Genomic DNA, 14,634 nt, shown 5'->3' with positions numbered 1-14,634 from the left:
GCAAACTTACTAAAATCCTTTTTCCTCTGGTGGTCTGTGATCCACAGAAGAAGACATTTAAGGAATTCTTTTCAGTCCCACTGGTCATGGAACTTTGGTGTCCACTATGTTCTCTAAAGTTTTTATTGGCCCTCCCAGATGTCATTATAATGATTGTCATTTCACCTTTACAAAGCCCAGGCATTCCTTTTCATCTGTTTGCATAATATGCTACACTGAGTAAAGCTCACCCTTGTGCCTAAGTGTTCTATGCGTCTGACATATACATCGAATTCTCTGACCATGGGTAAATTAAGGTGGAGAAGGCGCCCATGTGGCCAAACTTCTCCTGACATGCCCCTTTGTAACACATGCCATCTCCAACCCTAGGTACAATAACTAATCTCTTAGTTTGGCTCCATAATTCTGCTTTATCCTTGTTCTCTACTCAACTGAGTCACAGGGTAAGTGACTGTGTTAGGCTACTCTCACAAGATACAATGATCTTGAGAATTTTGGAGAACTTGGAGACATAAACAAATGTCTGTTCATCCCAGATAGAGCACTATGATACACAAAATAAACAATTCCATCTAAGTCTGAATTAGTGAATCAAGTAGTTTAATTGGGTATACCTACAGGAGCATATGCAAGGAATTAATTACAAGAAACTGGGAGCCTCAAAGGGAGCTGTATGATCAAAAATCCCACCCAAGCATACTTGACAACTCACAAAAGCTGCCTCCTCAGAGCTCCCTTACTGTACAACTTGCAGAGCTATCCACTGTTAAAAGTCTCCTCTCCAGAGAATTGTTCTTATATAACCTTGGGAAGGAGTACTGTAACTCCCAACTTTCAGGGCTTCCTGAGCTGTCTAAGTTGAGTTTACTTCTTCAGCCCTTTAAGTTTTTACATTTGCTGAGGATTGCAAGTCTCCTTCCTCCCTCTAAGAGAGTATGTCTTAATTTGGAGGGGAAAAAAAACTATCTTACAGAGATGGATCCATGTATTTACCTGTATAAATAGTTCATTTTTTTTGTATTATTAATGTTCCATGTATGGTGGTAGTGTAATTGGTTTACTGATCATTTATAAATAAATGAAATCACTGGAAACATTAAGGGTTTTTTTTAGACATGTTTCATTGTCTTTTCAATGAGGGGATTTTTTTTTTAAATTCTGTAAGAGTATATGTCGCATTTACAATGAGCTGCCTCACTGAATGTGAAAGGATCTATATCATCTTCTATTCCTGCTAGAAATGTGAACTAGTTCCATGATTCTATATCCTCATTAGCTCCAGGTGATGCCAGTTTTGTTTGTCAGTTTTGGCCCAACTTATGAATGTGTGGTGGTATCTTACAAGTTTAATTTGATATTACTAATTACTAAGGATTTTTTGACAACATTGTAGCTTCTTTTGCCAATGAACTTTAAAATATCTGCTGGCAATTGTTAAAATCTTGCCATAGTTCATGTTCTCTCTCTGTCTCAAATATAAATGTTTGAACAAACAAAAAACCAGTAAAACACACACACACACACACACACACACACACACACACACACACACAAAGAAAGGAAAAGAAAATAACAACAAAAACTATTTTTTAAAAAGCCCACAAAAAATGGGGCCTATTTTGTGGTGTTCAACTTTCTGGGCATGGGAACTGCCTTTAAGTATGTTTGAGATATCTAGTAACATGCCATTGGAGAAAACTGTGTATCCTAGAATTGTCTTTATTAATGTCTTCTGTCCCATGGCTTTTCTTAAAATTTTATTATGAACTTCTTTTAGAATACAGAATTTTAAAATTTTAGAAACATCTAATATATCACTATTTTTTCTTTTAAGTTATAGAATAAAGTTATGATATTTTAGCTAAGAAGTTTTTACCTAACCTAAATCATAAAGGTTTTGGAAATATTTTATCCATATGTTTTATTGTTTTAATTTTAATTTGTAGTCTGATATATTTAATGAAAATTTTCTACATTCTTTATGGACATAGTGTTACTAGTCAGCTTGTATTACTAAACTTTTTATCATATGCAATCTGAATTTATAGTAAATTTGGGTTTTTCACTCCCTCAAGAATGAGTATATACTTACATCTATTGAAAATAGATGCACATTTAATTATATATTCTTAAAGCCAAATTTCCATCATATTTTTTCAATATATATTTACTTCCTCAAAAGCAAATGTCATGTTAGCTCTCAACATTTCTATTTGCTTTAGGAAAAATAAAAAGAATGAAAAAGTGAAATTGTGAGATTATTTCTCCATTCTTTAAGGTATTTGAGTAATTAGATTTTAACAATATGTTAAAATACCTCAAATGGATCAAAATGCTAGTATGAAGTAAAAATATAAACTAAAGCCATGTGATGATATGACAGTTATACAAGATTTTTATGAGCCAGGGATAAAATGATCTAAGAACAGTCATGATCAACAGTTTTTATACATTTTAATCTTTGTTAAACAAGTTGTGAAGATCAATGCCCTGTAGTTGAAATACAGAATGCAAACTAGCCTTTAGTTCTTTAATAGCAGTGGTCTGTTTTTGTTCTTTAAGAGTGCTTTAATAAAAAAACATAATGAACTGAGTAGCTTATACACAGCCAACATTAATTTCTAACAGTTCTGGTGGAATGGAAGGCTGTGAATAGATTCCATATCTCATGGGGGATCTGGCTGAGAAATTCAGTGTTCTTGCTGCATCCTCTTATGGAAGATGCAGCAGAGTAGCTTTCTGGAGTCTTTTATTTTATCTTATTAAATAAAGACATGGATCCCACTCACAAAGCTTGACTCCCATGAAGCAATTGCCCCTGCCAAGTTCTACCTTTCGATACCATTACATCAGCAGAGAGGTAAGATTTTAATGTGAACTATGGGGGAAATAGAATAGCACCCTTGCAATACATGAGACATATTGAAAATGTAGTGTATGTAGCCTGAGAACTTGGTGGGGAAGTTTACTTCAGAGAAATGGGATTCACTGTAGTTGTGAGCATCATAGGATCTCAGTTATACAAAAACAGATCTCCTTTAAAAATTTTCCTGTTGTATAAAAGTCAAACTTGAGAAAGTAGATTCAATATTTTTTCGGATGCTGAAAGATAATGGTTTTATTTAAACATGTAAGGTATCTGTACCATGTAAATAATAAACATTATTTAATTATAAACTCAGTTTTTGAGTAAAATGATGTTTGGAAAATCATGATCCATGCACCTTTAATTTGTATTTTGGTTTAGGTCTCCTCCTACTTAAAAAATACAACAATTCCACTTTATTTTTTCCAAAAATATTAAAATACTTTATATCAATATGATAAATAGCTATATTTCTTTTTTAATTAAATTCAACAAATATTTAAGAACAAAACTAACAAAGGACATATAAATCTATACAAGATAGAGAAAAATTTTCCATCTCAGTTACACTTATTTTTCTATATTTTCTTTATTATTTTTATTGTGGCTTAAGAATAAATCCAAAAGAGCTTTTTCTTAGACTTGGCTTTTTCTATGAAGGCAAGTTATTCATTTGACCAAATGTTTACAAACAATTCCATTGCTTATTTGCTCATCAACATATCACTGTCCTGATTCCTTCATCTATGGAATGGGAATGTTTGATACCCACTGGCTGTAGGATGTTTCAGATGAATCTATGCTCTTAAGGACATCTCTTTGCAGAGACTAAGGAGACCATAAATCCACCATAATAACCTGTCTCTATATTTCATGCATCTTCCAATATACACAAAAGACACATTATTATGAGAAGTTCATCTCCAATCTATGCACTTAAGTTCCTTGCTACAATACAAATGTTTGTATTTAACTTCATTCAACATTATGACATTCATTGTGCATCCCTAAAATAAAAATATTGAGAAAGACTAAATATCTTGGTTTTTAAATGATAGCCCAAAGAAAAAGTATTTGAGTGACTAAAAGGAGGCTAAGAGTTGAGGGAGCTGTCAGATGTGAGTAATAAATTGTTGATAAGCTGTCCTGAAGATCTGAAACACTGCCTCCTGACAATTCCTTCCATAAAATAAGACTTAGGGTGCTTTCAAATAAACATGAACAAAATGTGAACTAAATGATGTCACATCGTGCAGTCAAAATGCCAGCAGTTAAGGCTTCGATGCACTCACCTATTTTGCCTGTCAGGCAAGGAATGTTTCCCTAAAGATTGTGGAGTATGGCTGGCTCCATATGATACCTTCTGGCTCCTGAGTTCTGAACTCTCTGGAATGTCCATCAAAGTAGCCTCATTAAAGACATGGTAACTGGGTTCTGGTTGATTCCTCAAATAGTTTGAGAAGTTTTAAACTAATCTTTACATTATTAACTATACTAGCATATTAATATATTGTATTATAATATAAATTATGTATAGCCCTCTTGTTAGTCATTAGCTTAACTTTTTGGAATATTACTCTCTCTAGGAAACAATATTCTAGTAATTTTTGTCCATAAACATTAAGTCATTTATAACCCATTATAGTCCTATTGAGTAGGTGCTATTATTAGCCTGCATTATTTTAATTGACAAGCAAAATAGTGTATATTTATTATGTCCAACATAGTGTTTTGATTGTGCTTAATTTTTAAGGTGATACCTGAGAGGTTAAATGAGCCATCTAAGATCACAGAGTTCATAAAAGAGGGAAAGAAAACTGGATTGCATATGTTAAAGGTTGTCTTTGGACAAATGCTGACAGTTTGCAAAACCTTGAAGCCATATCAATTTTGCAAAGTACAGTAATGTAAATTTACCTTCTGTTATGCAGATTATCTTTTAGCCATGTGCTTCATACTTTAAACAGCCTAGTCCTGTGAAGTAGATATTGTCACAGCTATTTGAGCAGTGAGAGAGGAGCAGTGAGAGAGGGCTTTTGCTACAGGGGGAAGCAAACAGTAAATTCCAAGACAATGGGGGTGTTTCAAAGTCCACACCTGGTGGTACTATGAGAGCAGAATTTCTTGCCAAAGAAAAGTGCAAATGTGTGATCAGAAAGTCTTTTCTGACTGTAGCTAGATGCTTTGGGAAAAGCAACGGACTTTACCTAGGGCTAAGATTTCCCCCATCCATCCACTTAACTAGCACCTTTCTTTAGAGAAAACCAGGTATGCCTTTTTTTCTTGAACCGTAGTTCTTAATATATATTTTTTTATTTTTATGCCTTCATTTAGACTTGCCATATTTATCTCTGAAGTAGTAACACAATTATTGAAATTAAAGTTTCTAAGGTAATGATCATACAAAGTCCCTATTCTGGCAAAGCAAGTTTCTGAATCAAATGACTGTCATACTTTGAGTTATTTTAAAGATGGGTGGTGACTTTTATGGCATGAGGTCAGTCCAGTTTATTCGTGCCCTCATTGTTCAATGTAGAATAGTAGGGATAAGGAAGCACCTAGCAGATTTGGACCCAATATGAGGAGAATATGTGTGAGGTGCTGTGAAGAAAAGACGGTAGAGGGAATCATGTATGTCTTGGTCTGGTCTGAAGAAAAATGAGAATTAACATGTTCAGGAGGCTTCATTGGAGTTCACAGTTTAAACATTGAAGCTGTTTCTAGACAGAGTATTTAATAAGTTTTGCCATATTTGATAGGTCCTCCACAAAAAAAGGCAAGAATTTCTTTTCCAGAAATAGAATTTTGAGCTCTCAGAAATTCAGTTTGTTTTCAGCAGGTGACACAATTCAAGCTTTAAACTTACTGTATGTTTTCAGGTCTTAAGGTTGGGCTTTCTTTATCTTGACTGACTGTAATTCCTTCCCCATTACAATTGTGTATAGCAGACAGCTAAGACTGCATGCCTTATACAGTGTGTGTAGAAAAGCTGAATTATTTGATTCAGGCAAATAAATTATAAAATTTTTCAAATATTGCACAGTGTCATCTATAATATATTATGCTTTATATATTTAAAGGGAAGCCTTGAAAGCTTATTGAATATGTCTTTTATTACTTCAGGTAACTTCACCTTGCTAGTAATTCAAACTACAGGAAAAAAAGCCAATTTTTATAACTTAACTCCTTCATTAAAGTCAGTAATTTTGCTTAAGTGCATCTCTGCTGTTGGCACAGTTACATTTTAGTGTAATCTTTGCACTATCTCATGAATAAGTCATCACTGACAAGAAATTAAAGGAGCATTGACCCTTTAAGGTCCCCTATTAAAGAGGTCATTCAGATCATTTTACCTTGCTGACAGATTCTAGGACAGTTGTCCCTGTTTCTTACGATGCTATTAACTGCTTAGCAAGGTCCATCTAAGTATTTAAATATTATGTGTGAAATCTATAGTTAAGCTGGCCTTGCACTGACTGATCTCTGTACCACTCTAGACTCATGTTAATAAAACACAAGTTTAAACAAGATATAAAAGTAGTTTGAGTAGGTGGGGTATGTGTGATGTCCCACAGTGGAAGAGTGTAGGGCTTAATTTGAAGCATAGTTGGAACTTGATGCTGAAATCTTACAAGGACATCACCCGAGCCACACAGTTCCACTGGATTCTGCTTACTGCCATGCTCAGATAAGCTCTCTTCCTGTAAAGACTGAGTTGAAAATGCATGCCTTCGGAAGGGAGGCTTGAACCTGAAATGTTAGTAGTTTCATCTGTTGGAATAAAAGCTCTCTCTAAAAGGGAAAGGTATGGGGATGAGGAAGAAACAGGAGCTACCATAAAGCCTATGGCAGTTTCAGACACCAGATAAGTGTTTACATATGTCTTTTTCTTTGTTTTTGCAACTCATTCTGTTTTTAAATCTAACATTCTCTCCTGTAGTTAATTCTAACCTACCAGAAGTATCTGAATGTCCTGGAATTAATTACTTTCCTACTACTTTCTACAATTTGCTGAGCCAAAACAGAACCATTAATAACATGGATAACACATTGTATTAGAGTTCTCCAGAGAAACAAAATCAATAAAATTTGGGAAACATAAAGGGAATAGATGGTAGATAGATAGATAGATAGATAGATCAGTGAGAGTGAGGGAGAAAAAGAGAGAGAGATGGGGGATGATAGAAATATGAGTCAGTGAATTATGAAAACCAAGAGTTTCTGTAGCCTTTCATCTGAAAGCCAAGCAGCTAGGGAAGCTATCTGTAGTGTTAAGTGTGAGTTTAAAGTTCAGATAACTTGGAAAGCCTATGGAGTGAGTCTCAGTTTGCCTCCACTCATGCAGTCAGTCACAATTTTCTCCATTTGTCCATTTTGTCCCTTAAAGCATTGAATGATGCCTACCAACTCTGGGGAGGAAAATCTAATTTACCAAGTCCACCAATTCAAATACTATTCTCACACATAAAACTCTTGACAGACATATCGGTGCATCATGTTTAATTGAATATTCAACCATCTTATTACCCAGTAGACACATGAAATTGACATTGGAATTATGTAGTATTCTTATTACCATCCTTATATATTCAGTCAATTTGTAGATTTTAGTTTTAAGAAATTTATTTTAGTCTTAATATCTACTTATGATTAAGTACATACTATGTTTGTCTTTCTGGGTTTGGGTTACCTCAACTCAGGATGATTTTTTTATATAGTTCTATCTATTTGTCTGCAAATTTCATGAGGTCATTGTTTCTTATAGTTGAATAATACTCCGTTGTGCAAATGCACCACATTTTCTTTATCCATTCTTCAGTTGAGGGCCATTTAGGTTATTTCCAGGTCCTGGCTATTATGAATAATGCCTCTATGAACGTGGTTGATTAAGTGTCCTTGCAGTATGATTGAGCATCCTTTGGGAATATACCCAAGACTGCTATAGCTAGGTTTTGAGGTAGATTGATTCCCAATTTTCTGAGAAACTGCCATACTGATTTCCAAAGTGGCTGTACAAGTTTGGACTCCCACCAACAGTGTAGGAGTGTTCCCCTTGCTCCACATCCTCTCCAACATAAGCTGTCTTCAGTGTTTTTTATCTTAGCCATTCTGACAGGTGTAAGATGGTATCTCAGAGTCCTTTCATTTGCATTTCCCTGATGACCACAAATATTGAACAATCCTTTAGGTGTATTTCAGCCAGTTGAGGTTCTTCTATTCAGAATTATTTGTTTAGATCTGTACCTCATTTTTTAAAGATTTATTTATTTATTATGTATACAGTATTCTGTTTGTATGTATGTCTGCACACCAGAAGAGGGCACCAGATCTCATTATAGATGTTTGGGAGCCACCATGTGGTGGCTGGGAATAGAACTCAGGACCTCTGGAAGAGGAGTCAGTGTTCTCAACCTCTGAGCCATCTCTCCAGCCCCTGTACCTCATTTTTTTAGTTTGATTATTTGACATTTTGATGCCAAATGGCTAGATAACAAGGAGAGCACAAAGAGAGACACATGAATTTCCATGGAAAGAAGAAATAGAAGAGTTCTCCTGGGTAAACTAGGGGCAGTGGGATGGGGGAATTGGGAACATGAGGTTGGGCAGACTGGGCACAGGGCCAGTTGGGGCTTGGGGGTGGGAAAGAGGGGGGAAGTAATGAAAAAGATATTTTGATAGGAGGGGGGCCATTTTAGGATTAGGAAGAAACCTGGTGACAGGGAAACTCCCAGGAATCCACAAGGATGACTCTAGCTAAGACTCCTAGCAATAGTGGAGAGGGTGCCTGATCTGACCATCTCCTGTAATCAGATTGGTGACTACCCTAATTGCCATCAGAGAGCCCTTATCGGGTAACTGATGGAAGCAAATGCAGAGAGCCACAAGCAAGTACTGGGCCGAGCTTTAGGGGCCCTGATGAAGAAAGAAGGAGGGATTGTATGAGGCAGATGTGGGGGGAGTGTCAAGGTCATGAGGTGGGAACCCACAAAGACAGCTGACCTCAGCTCATGGGAGCTCATGGACTCTGGACCAACAGTTAAGGAGTCTGCATGGGACCAACCTAGGCCCTCTGCATGTGTGACAGTTGCACAGCTTGGTCTGTCTGTGAGGCTTCTAGCAGTGAGACATTACCTACCTCTGCAGCGCTTAGCTGGCTTTTAGGAATCTGTTTCCTCTGCTGGATTACCTCACCCAACCTTGATGCAGGGGGAGGAGCTTGGTCCTGCCTCAACCTGATGTGCCATGCTTTGTTTAAGCTCATGGGAGACCTGCCCCTTTCTGAATGGAGACAGAGGAGGAGTGGATGGGGAGGGAGATTGATGGGAGTTTGAGGTGCAAAGATAGGTGTGAGGGAACAGGAGGAGAGGAGGGAGGGGAAACTGTGGTTGGTATGTAAAATAAATGAAAAAAATTAATTGAAAAAAATAAATAAAAGGGGGAAAAGGACATTTATTTATCTTTAGTGTGTGTGTGTGTGTGTGTGTGTGTGTGTGTGTGTGTGTGTATCTATGGGTATGTATGTGAGTGTATGTGTATGTGAATGTGTGGGTCACAGCATGCTTATGGAAGTCAGAAGACAACTTAGGCTTATTCTAGTCTACCAACATGTAGATATTGAAACTCAAACTCAGGCTATCAGGCTTGGCAGCATGCATTGTCACCTGCTGAACCATTTTGCCAGTCAAAATTAAGCCATTTAAAACATGCATATATAAATATGTTAATGTTAGTTCTACTGTGAAATTCAGTCATGCAGATTCTAAAGCAACACATGAAGTCCCCTGCATCATTTGAATGTAGAACATTAAACAACTCCAACCTACACAAAACACATACCATATATCTGTCTCTCAGATTTTCTGAGGGTATGTTCCCTTTAATATTTTAAACCAAATTTATCATTAGATATTAAAAGATGGAATGGGCTTCCTGTCACATCCAAGGAGTATTCTCTTTAGAAGTTGCCACTGAGAAACACAATGCCTCATGAGTTGATTCCCACATACATTTTAACAGTAAATGGCCATTCCATAGTCAGAAAAAATAAACAAAACTGTAGTTAAGATAATCAATTATCGCTCATACAATCCCTCCTCTTTCTCACCAACTGAACTCCTGGAGCTCCAGGGCCTGGCTGAGGATCTCTGCATCCACTTACATCAGTTATTGGATGAGAGTTCTAGCACAACAGAGTCTTTGCCCCTGGAAGAGATGGGAATGGGGGGGAGGGGGTGGGGGGAAGGTAGGATGGGGGCAGGAGAGGGGAGGGCAGGGGAACCCTTGGCTGATATGTAAAATTGAAATACAAATATCCGTATAAAAATAATATTTGGAAAAAAAAGATAATCAATTATCAGAGATTCTGCTTGGGTTCATGTCCTGACTTCATTTGTCAGTCATGTAACATTGAGAAAGCTGCTTCATCAGTCTACATGGCCTTCAATTATGTTATATATGCATGACATAGAATGATGCCTGACACAAAATCAAAGCTCATTAAATATTGTTTAGTGGATAAAGGTTTGTTGAGGGAAGACATTATTTTCATAGTTAACTTGGCAATTGAAGCAAAAGTTATTTTTTCTGTTTCTATCATGTTGTTTTAAAAACTTGTTCTTTAATTGTTTATTCTCTTGAATGTATTTTATTCTTAAAATGTAAGTAACTCCAAACTATGATTATCCATAAAGTTGAAAAATAGCCTTGTTACAATTCCCGTCAATATTTGTGCCTTAGGTATGAAAACTTGGTTGTTTTTATTAATGATACTGGCCTTTCTTTTCTCTATTCAACTAAACAAAGAAGTGGATACAACACTAATAAATTATTTAATTACTTAATTACACTATATCTGTAGAAGTTGTATAGCAGGTAATAACACTTCTTCCTGAGGATTTCTAAATTATAGACTACTACTTTAGAAGGAATTAGGAAAAAATATGTTGTTTCTTTAGGTATAAGAGGGCTTCTGAATGAACTCTTTTGTTTGTTTGTTTTAATATTAACATGTACAATACACAAAAGTGTTTTCTTTTATTCCTTCAGAAAGAAGGGGAGGAGAAGAGAGAGGGGGAGAATATGTAGTGAGCTGTAAACTTGACCTGGCTTCAGGCAGAACTGAGCTCAGATAAACATGTTTGTTTAGCTTTTGGGAAGCTGTTTCTTTATCTGAAGAATTGGGATGATGGAAGCTCCTCACTGGATAGATGTAAATCCAGAGGCAACCAATAGGCTAATTATAAACACTAATTTCTTCTTTGACATGTATTTAAAATGTTCACTATTTGTTTTATGGTATTTGATATCTCTGGAAATCTTTGTGTCAGTAATGAAAACCAATTACAGAATGATTATCTTTAAATTCTCTTGCATCTCTGCTTAGTGTCTCAGTAGCTTTTGGTAACTGCTGGTATCAGTGGGTCCAGCCTGTTGTCCAGCTACCTAGTTTCTAGTTAAGCCCTTTATCATAAAAACACACAGATTTCCTTTCAGGTTCTTCTCCCAAACTAACTCTCAAATTAATCACTAGATCCTATGGGAAAAAAATGTAATTGTATATTATCTCCAAATTAAGTATCTCCAAATTACAAATAATCTAAATCTGTTTACTTGATGTAGAATTTTCCCATTTACATACAGATGCACGGGCACTTGAACAAACAAATAGGCCTCTAGAGAGGTCATCAACTGTTAATATGTGAGAATGAATTTTAAAATATTTAATTTTCAAATTTTTAATTATTTATGTTGAAATATGCAGTGCATCAACTTAGTCATCTGCCTTTAACTTTACTGTGTCCTTGTAGATGCTAAAATATAGAAGCAATACATGTATCAGTTAGGAAGAAGCTTAATGAAGTTTAACTATATGCAAATCAAATGATATTTTAAGATATTTCATAGATAGCATACAAATCTTTTTTAAAGTATCATGCAATTAATACCCCTATTCTCAGTAATACTTTGAAAGTCTTTGCTAGGCAAACTAATTAAGTATCCTTTTTCTTCAGTTTCCAGTGTGTTCAAAGAAAATGAATACAACCAGACCGGCTACACACCTAGGTCATATCTACTTCCAGCAATATGACTCAATATTTCCATTGTATATTAATTAGAGATTGATCCTTTTATTGATATAAGCATTGAGTAGAAACAGTAATTACTCTTGAAGCACTAAGTTCAATGAGAATTTTGTGGAGAGATGGAACTGTTAGGTGCTGCTGTAGACACTCTTGAAATGTACCAGGGTAGGGAAAGAAATAAATTCTTAAATCTATTTCTATTAAACTTTGATCAAAATTTTAAAATGCCATAAACCTAGAGTTACAAAGTCACAAACATGATTTTCGAGAAACTATTGGAATGAAGAGTAAAGCATAAAAGTGATGGTTGAGGCAGAGGATTGAAAAATGCCAATGTTGTTCTTTCTTTCCAGTCTCCGGCACACAGCTACTCCAGCTATGACTCTGGCAAGAATGAGAGTGTTGACCGAGGTGCAGAGGATCTGTCACTCAACAGGGGAGACGAGGATGAAGATGACCATGATGAACATGAGGATTCTGAGAAGGTGAACGAGACAGACGGTGTGGAAGCCGAGAGGCTGAAAGCTTTCAATGTGAGTCCCCCACATTATGTGGCTATGTTCTGACCACTTCACATTCATGCTGTTGCTTGTTGGTCAATGTGAATATTCTAGAACCAAGTCTGTTTAATTTTCAGAAGGATTGTTAAAGTATATCAAACACTCTTTGACATGCAGATCCCAGAATTGCTGTGTTTTGTTTGGAATTTTAAAGCCAAGTGGGTGCTGAGAACTGGAATTGTGTTGTGTGAGTATGCATGTCTGCCTAGGCTGAAGGGGGCTCAGATTAGCCCTCACATGGTTATGCCTGTCTGTCATCAGTTATTTCTTTTGCTTTCTTAATTGTGCATGACAAAAGAGTCAACTGTTGGTTCTCAGAGATGAGTCCACTGTGCAGTGTGGCGATGTCTCAGTCCCATTTATCATTAAAAATGGATGTAATGGGTGCTCAGCTGTCCTAGTTCTACTGTTATTTCCTGATTTTTTTCATTCTTTTCTGTTTGTCTGTCTGCTTTCCTCTCTCTCTCTCTCTATCCTCTCTCTCTCTTTCTCTCTCTTTCTCTCTCTCTCTATATATATATACTTATATACTTTATTCAACCATTTAGAAAAATCTTTAAAAAGAATGTTTGCTTAAATTTTCTGGCTTTCCATTTGCAAAATTCTCCAATGCATAAACCAGAAAAACAATTATTTTCCTCTCGGTTATCAAGACAGGAAGCTAGGAACAGAAGAGAGCAGTCCTCCAAACCCTTCTCCTCTGTCTCCCTCTTGCCAACAGATGTTTGTCAGGCTGTTTGTAGATGAAAACTTGGACCGAATGGTCCCAATCTCTAAGCAGCCCAAAGAAAAGATCCAGGCTATCATTGACTCATGCAGGCGACAATTCCCTGAGTATCAAGAGCGTGCCAGGAAACGTATCCGTACTTACCTCAAGTCCTGCAGGCGGATGAAAAGAAGTGGTTTTGAGATGGTGAGTTATAAATTGAACACAGCCCTAGATTCCATCCAAACCCCACATGTAAACCATGGCACTATTTTGTTTCCATCTTAGTGTCTTTATGTTTATTTTTCCATAATGTCAGGTCAAAGGGGTTTTCATTTGCTTGTGTTTATCCCCCACTTTCCTTTTCATTCTCCTCAAGCATTTATCCCCTTTGTTTATACGATAAGGGCTCTCTTGGGAGACCAGTGCTCACAGAACCATGTGCTAACATGTCATAAAAAAATAAGAATGTGAGAGAAAATCAGGGAGAAGCCAATTGTCACATGTGTCATCTGTGTTTGTTTTCTTCCCGTGACTACTCAAATGCACGAGAGGTTAACGAGTCTTGAACTGAAGGCCCAGGTGTTGCTTTAGGCATGTGAGAATGGCTAGTTTTGGAATGGAAGGAGATGGGTGCATCTGCTGTCTAACAAATGACAAGCCTGGAAAATGAAGGTGGGGAATGAAGGTCCTCATGTTTAAAACTAAGCGCCTGTTGCCCTAGGTATATTGGCCCCATGTGGTGAATGAGACTGTACACCTTCCTGCTCTGTTGTGCTTTGTAGGAGATGAGTTTGTTTGACATTGATTACTTTGGAGTAGAAACTGGTAATCAAAATATTGTGAATTTCCACTGTTCTTTTATCTACACAAATCTTACATTCATGTGTGCTTGATGTTTCTCACTTTTCTAAGTATAAGTGTGTATGCTTCCACAAATGTTAGCTTCTTTATAGTTCAACACTTACTGAAGCTCCAACCTAGGGCTCAGCATACTATAAGGCAAGGAAATGCTCTATTGCTGCATTACAGTTCAGGCTTTAAAAATATTTTAAAAACTTTCTGATCATTTTGTTTTCTCTCCTAATACTTGAAAGGGCTAAATGAAAGTCTAGGTCACTGGTGCTTGTGATCTGGCTTTCTGGCTGTTTCAGTATGATGGGAAGAAGTTGCTAAAAATGAGATGGGTTTCAAAGTATGGCTTTATAGTTGGAATTTTATGGAGGTAAAATCATATGAAATGAATGACAGTAATAGAAATCCCATCTATTGTCAATTTTCATATTGCTCTCTAAAGCAGATCTGGTCTTCCTATATTGTAGAGTACATGTTGAGAGCCTATTTAGGGGTTCTGCATCCACCAACTTCAGTTGTCTGATTCGGGTAAGTTGTCTCTTCCTACTGTGCTTGGTTCCCCCT

At 36.5% G+C, this 14,634-nt stretch overlaps 1 protein-coding gene across 8 annotated transcripts in view; it reads left to right on the top strand.

The window, feature by feature from the left end:
- Nol4 (nucleolar protein 4) overlaps nt 1–14,634 on the top strand; it is a 330,500-nt gene that overhangs the window by 233,729 nt on the left and 82,137 nt on the right. For 4 of the 8 annotated variants that reach the window (XM_036204831.1, XM_036204833.1, XM_036204837.1 and 1 more), the window contains 2 exons: nt 12,303–12,482; nt 13,231–13,422. In XM_036204831.1, coding sequence (XP_036060724.1) covers nt 12,303–12,482; nt 13,231–13,422 — 372 coding nt within the window. The remainder of the gene's footprint in view (nt 1–12,302; nt 12,483–13,230; nt 13,423–14,634) is intronic. The other 4 variants (XM_036204832.1, XM_036204834.1, XM_036204835.1 and 1 more) reach the window with 1 other exon arrangement.

This window comes from Onychomys torridus, chromosome 13, assembly GCF_903995425.1.
Source record: "Onychomys torridus chromosome 13, mOncTor1.1, whole genome shotgun sequence".
In the NCBI taxonomy this organism is placed as follows: domain Eukaryota; kingdom Metazoa; phylum Chordata; class Mammalia; order Rodentia; family Cricetidae; genus Onychomys; species Onychomys torridus.
This window is presented reverse-complemented; position numbering and strand designations above follow the sequence as displayed.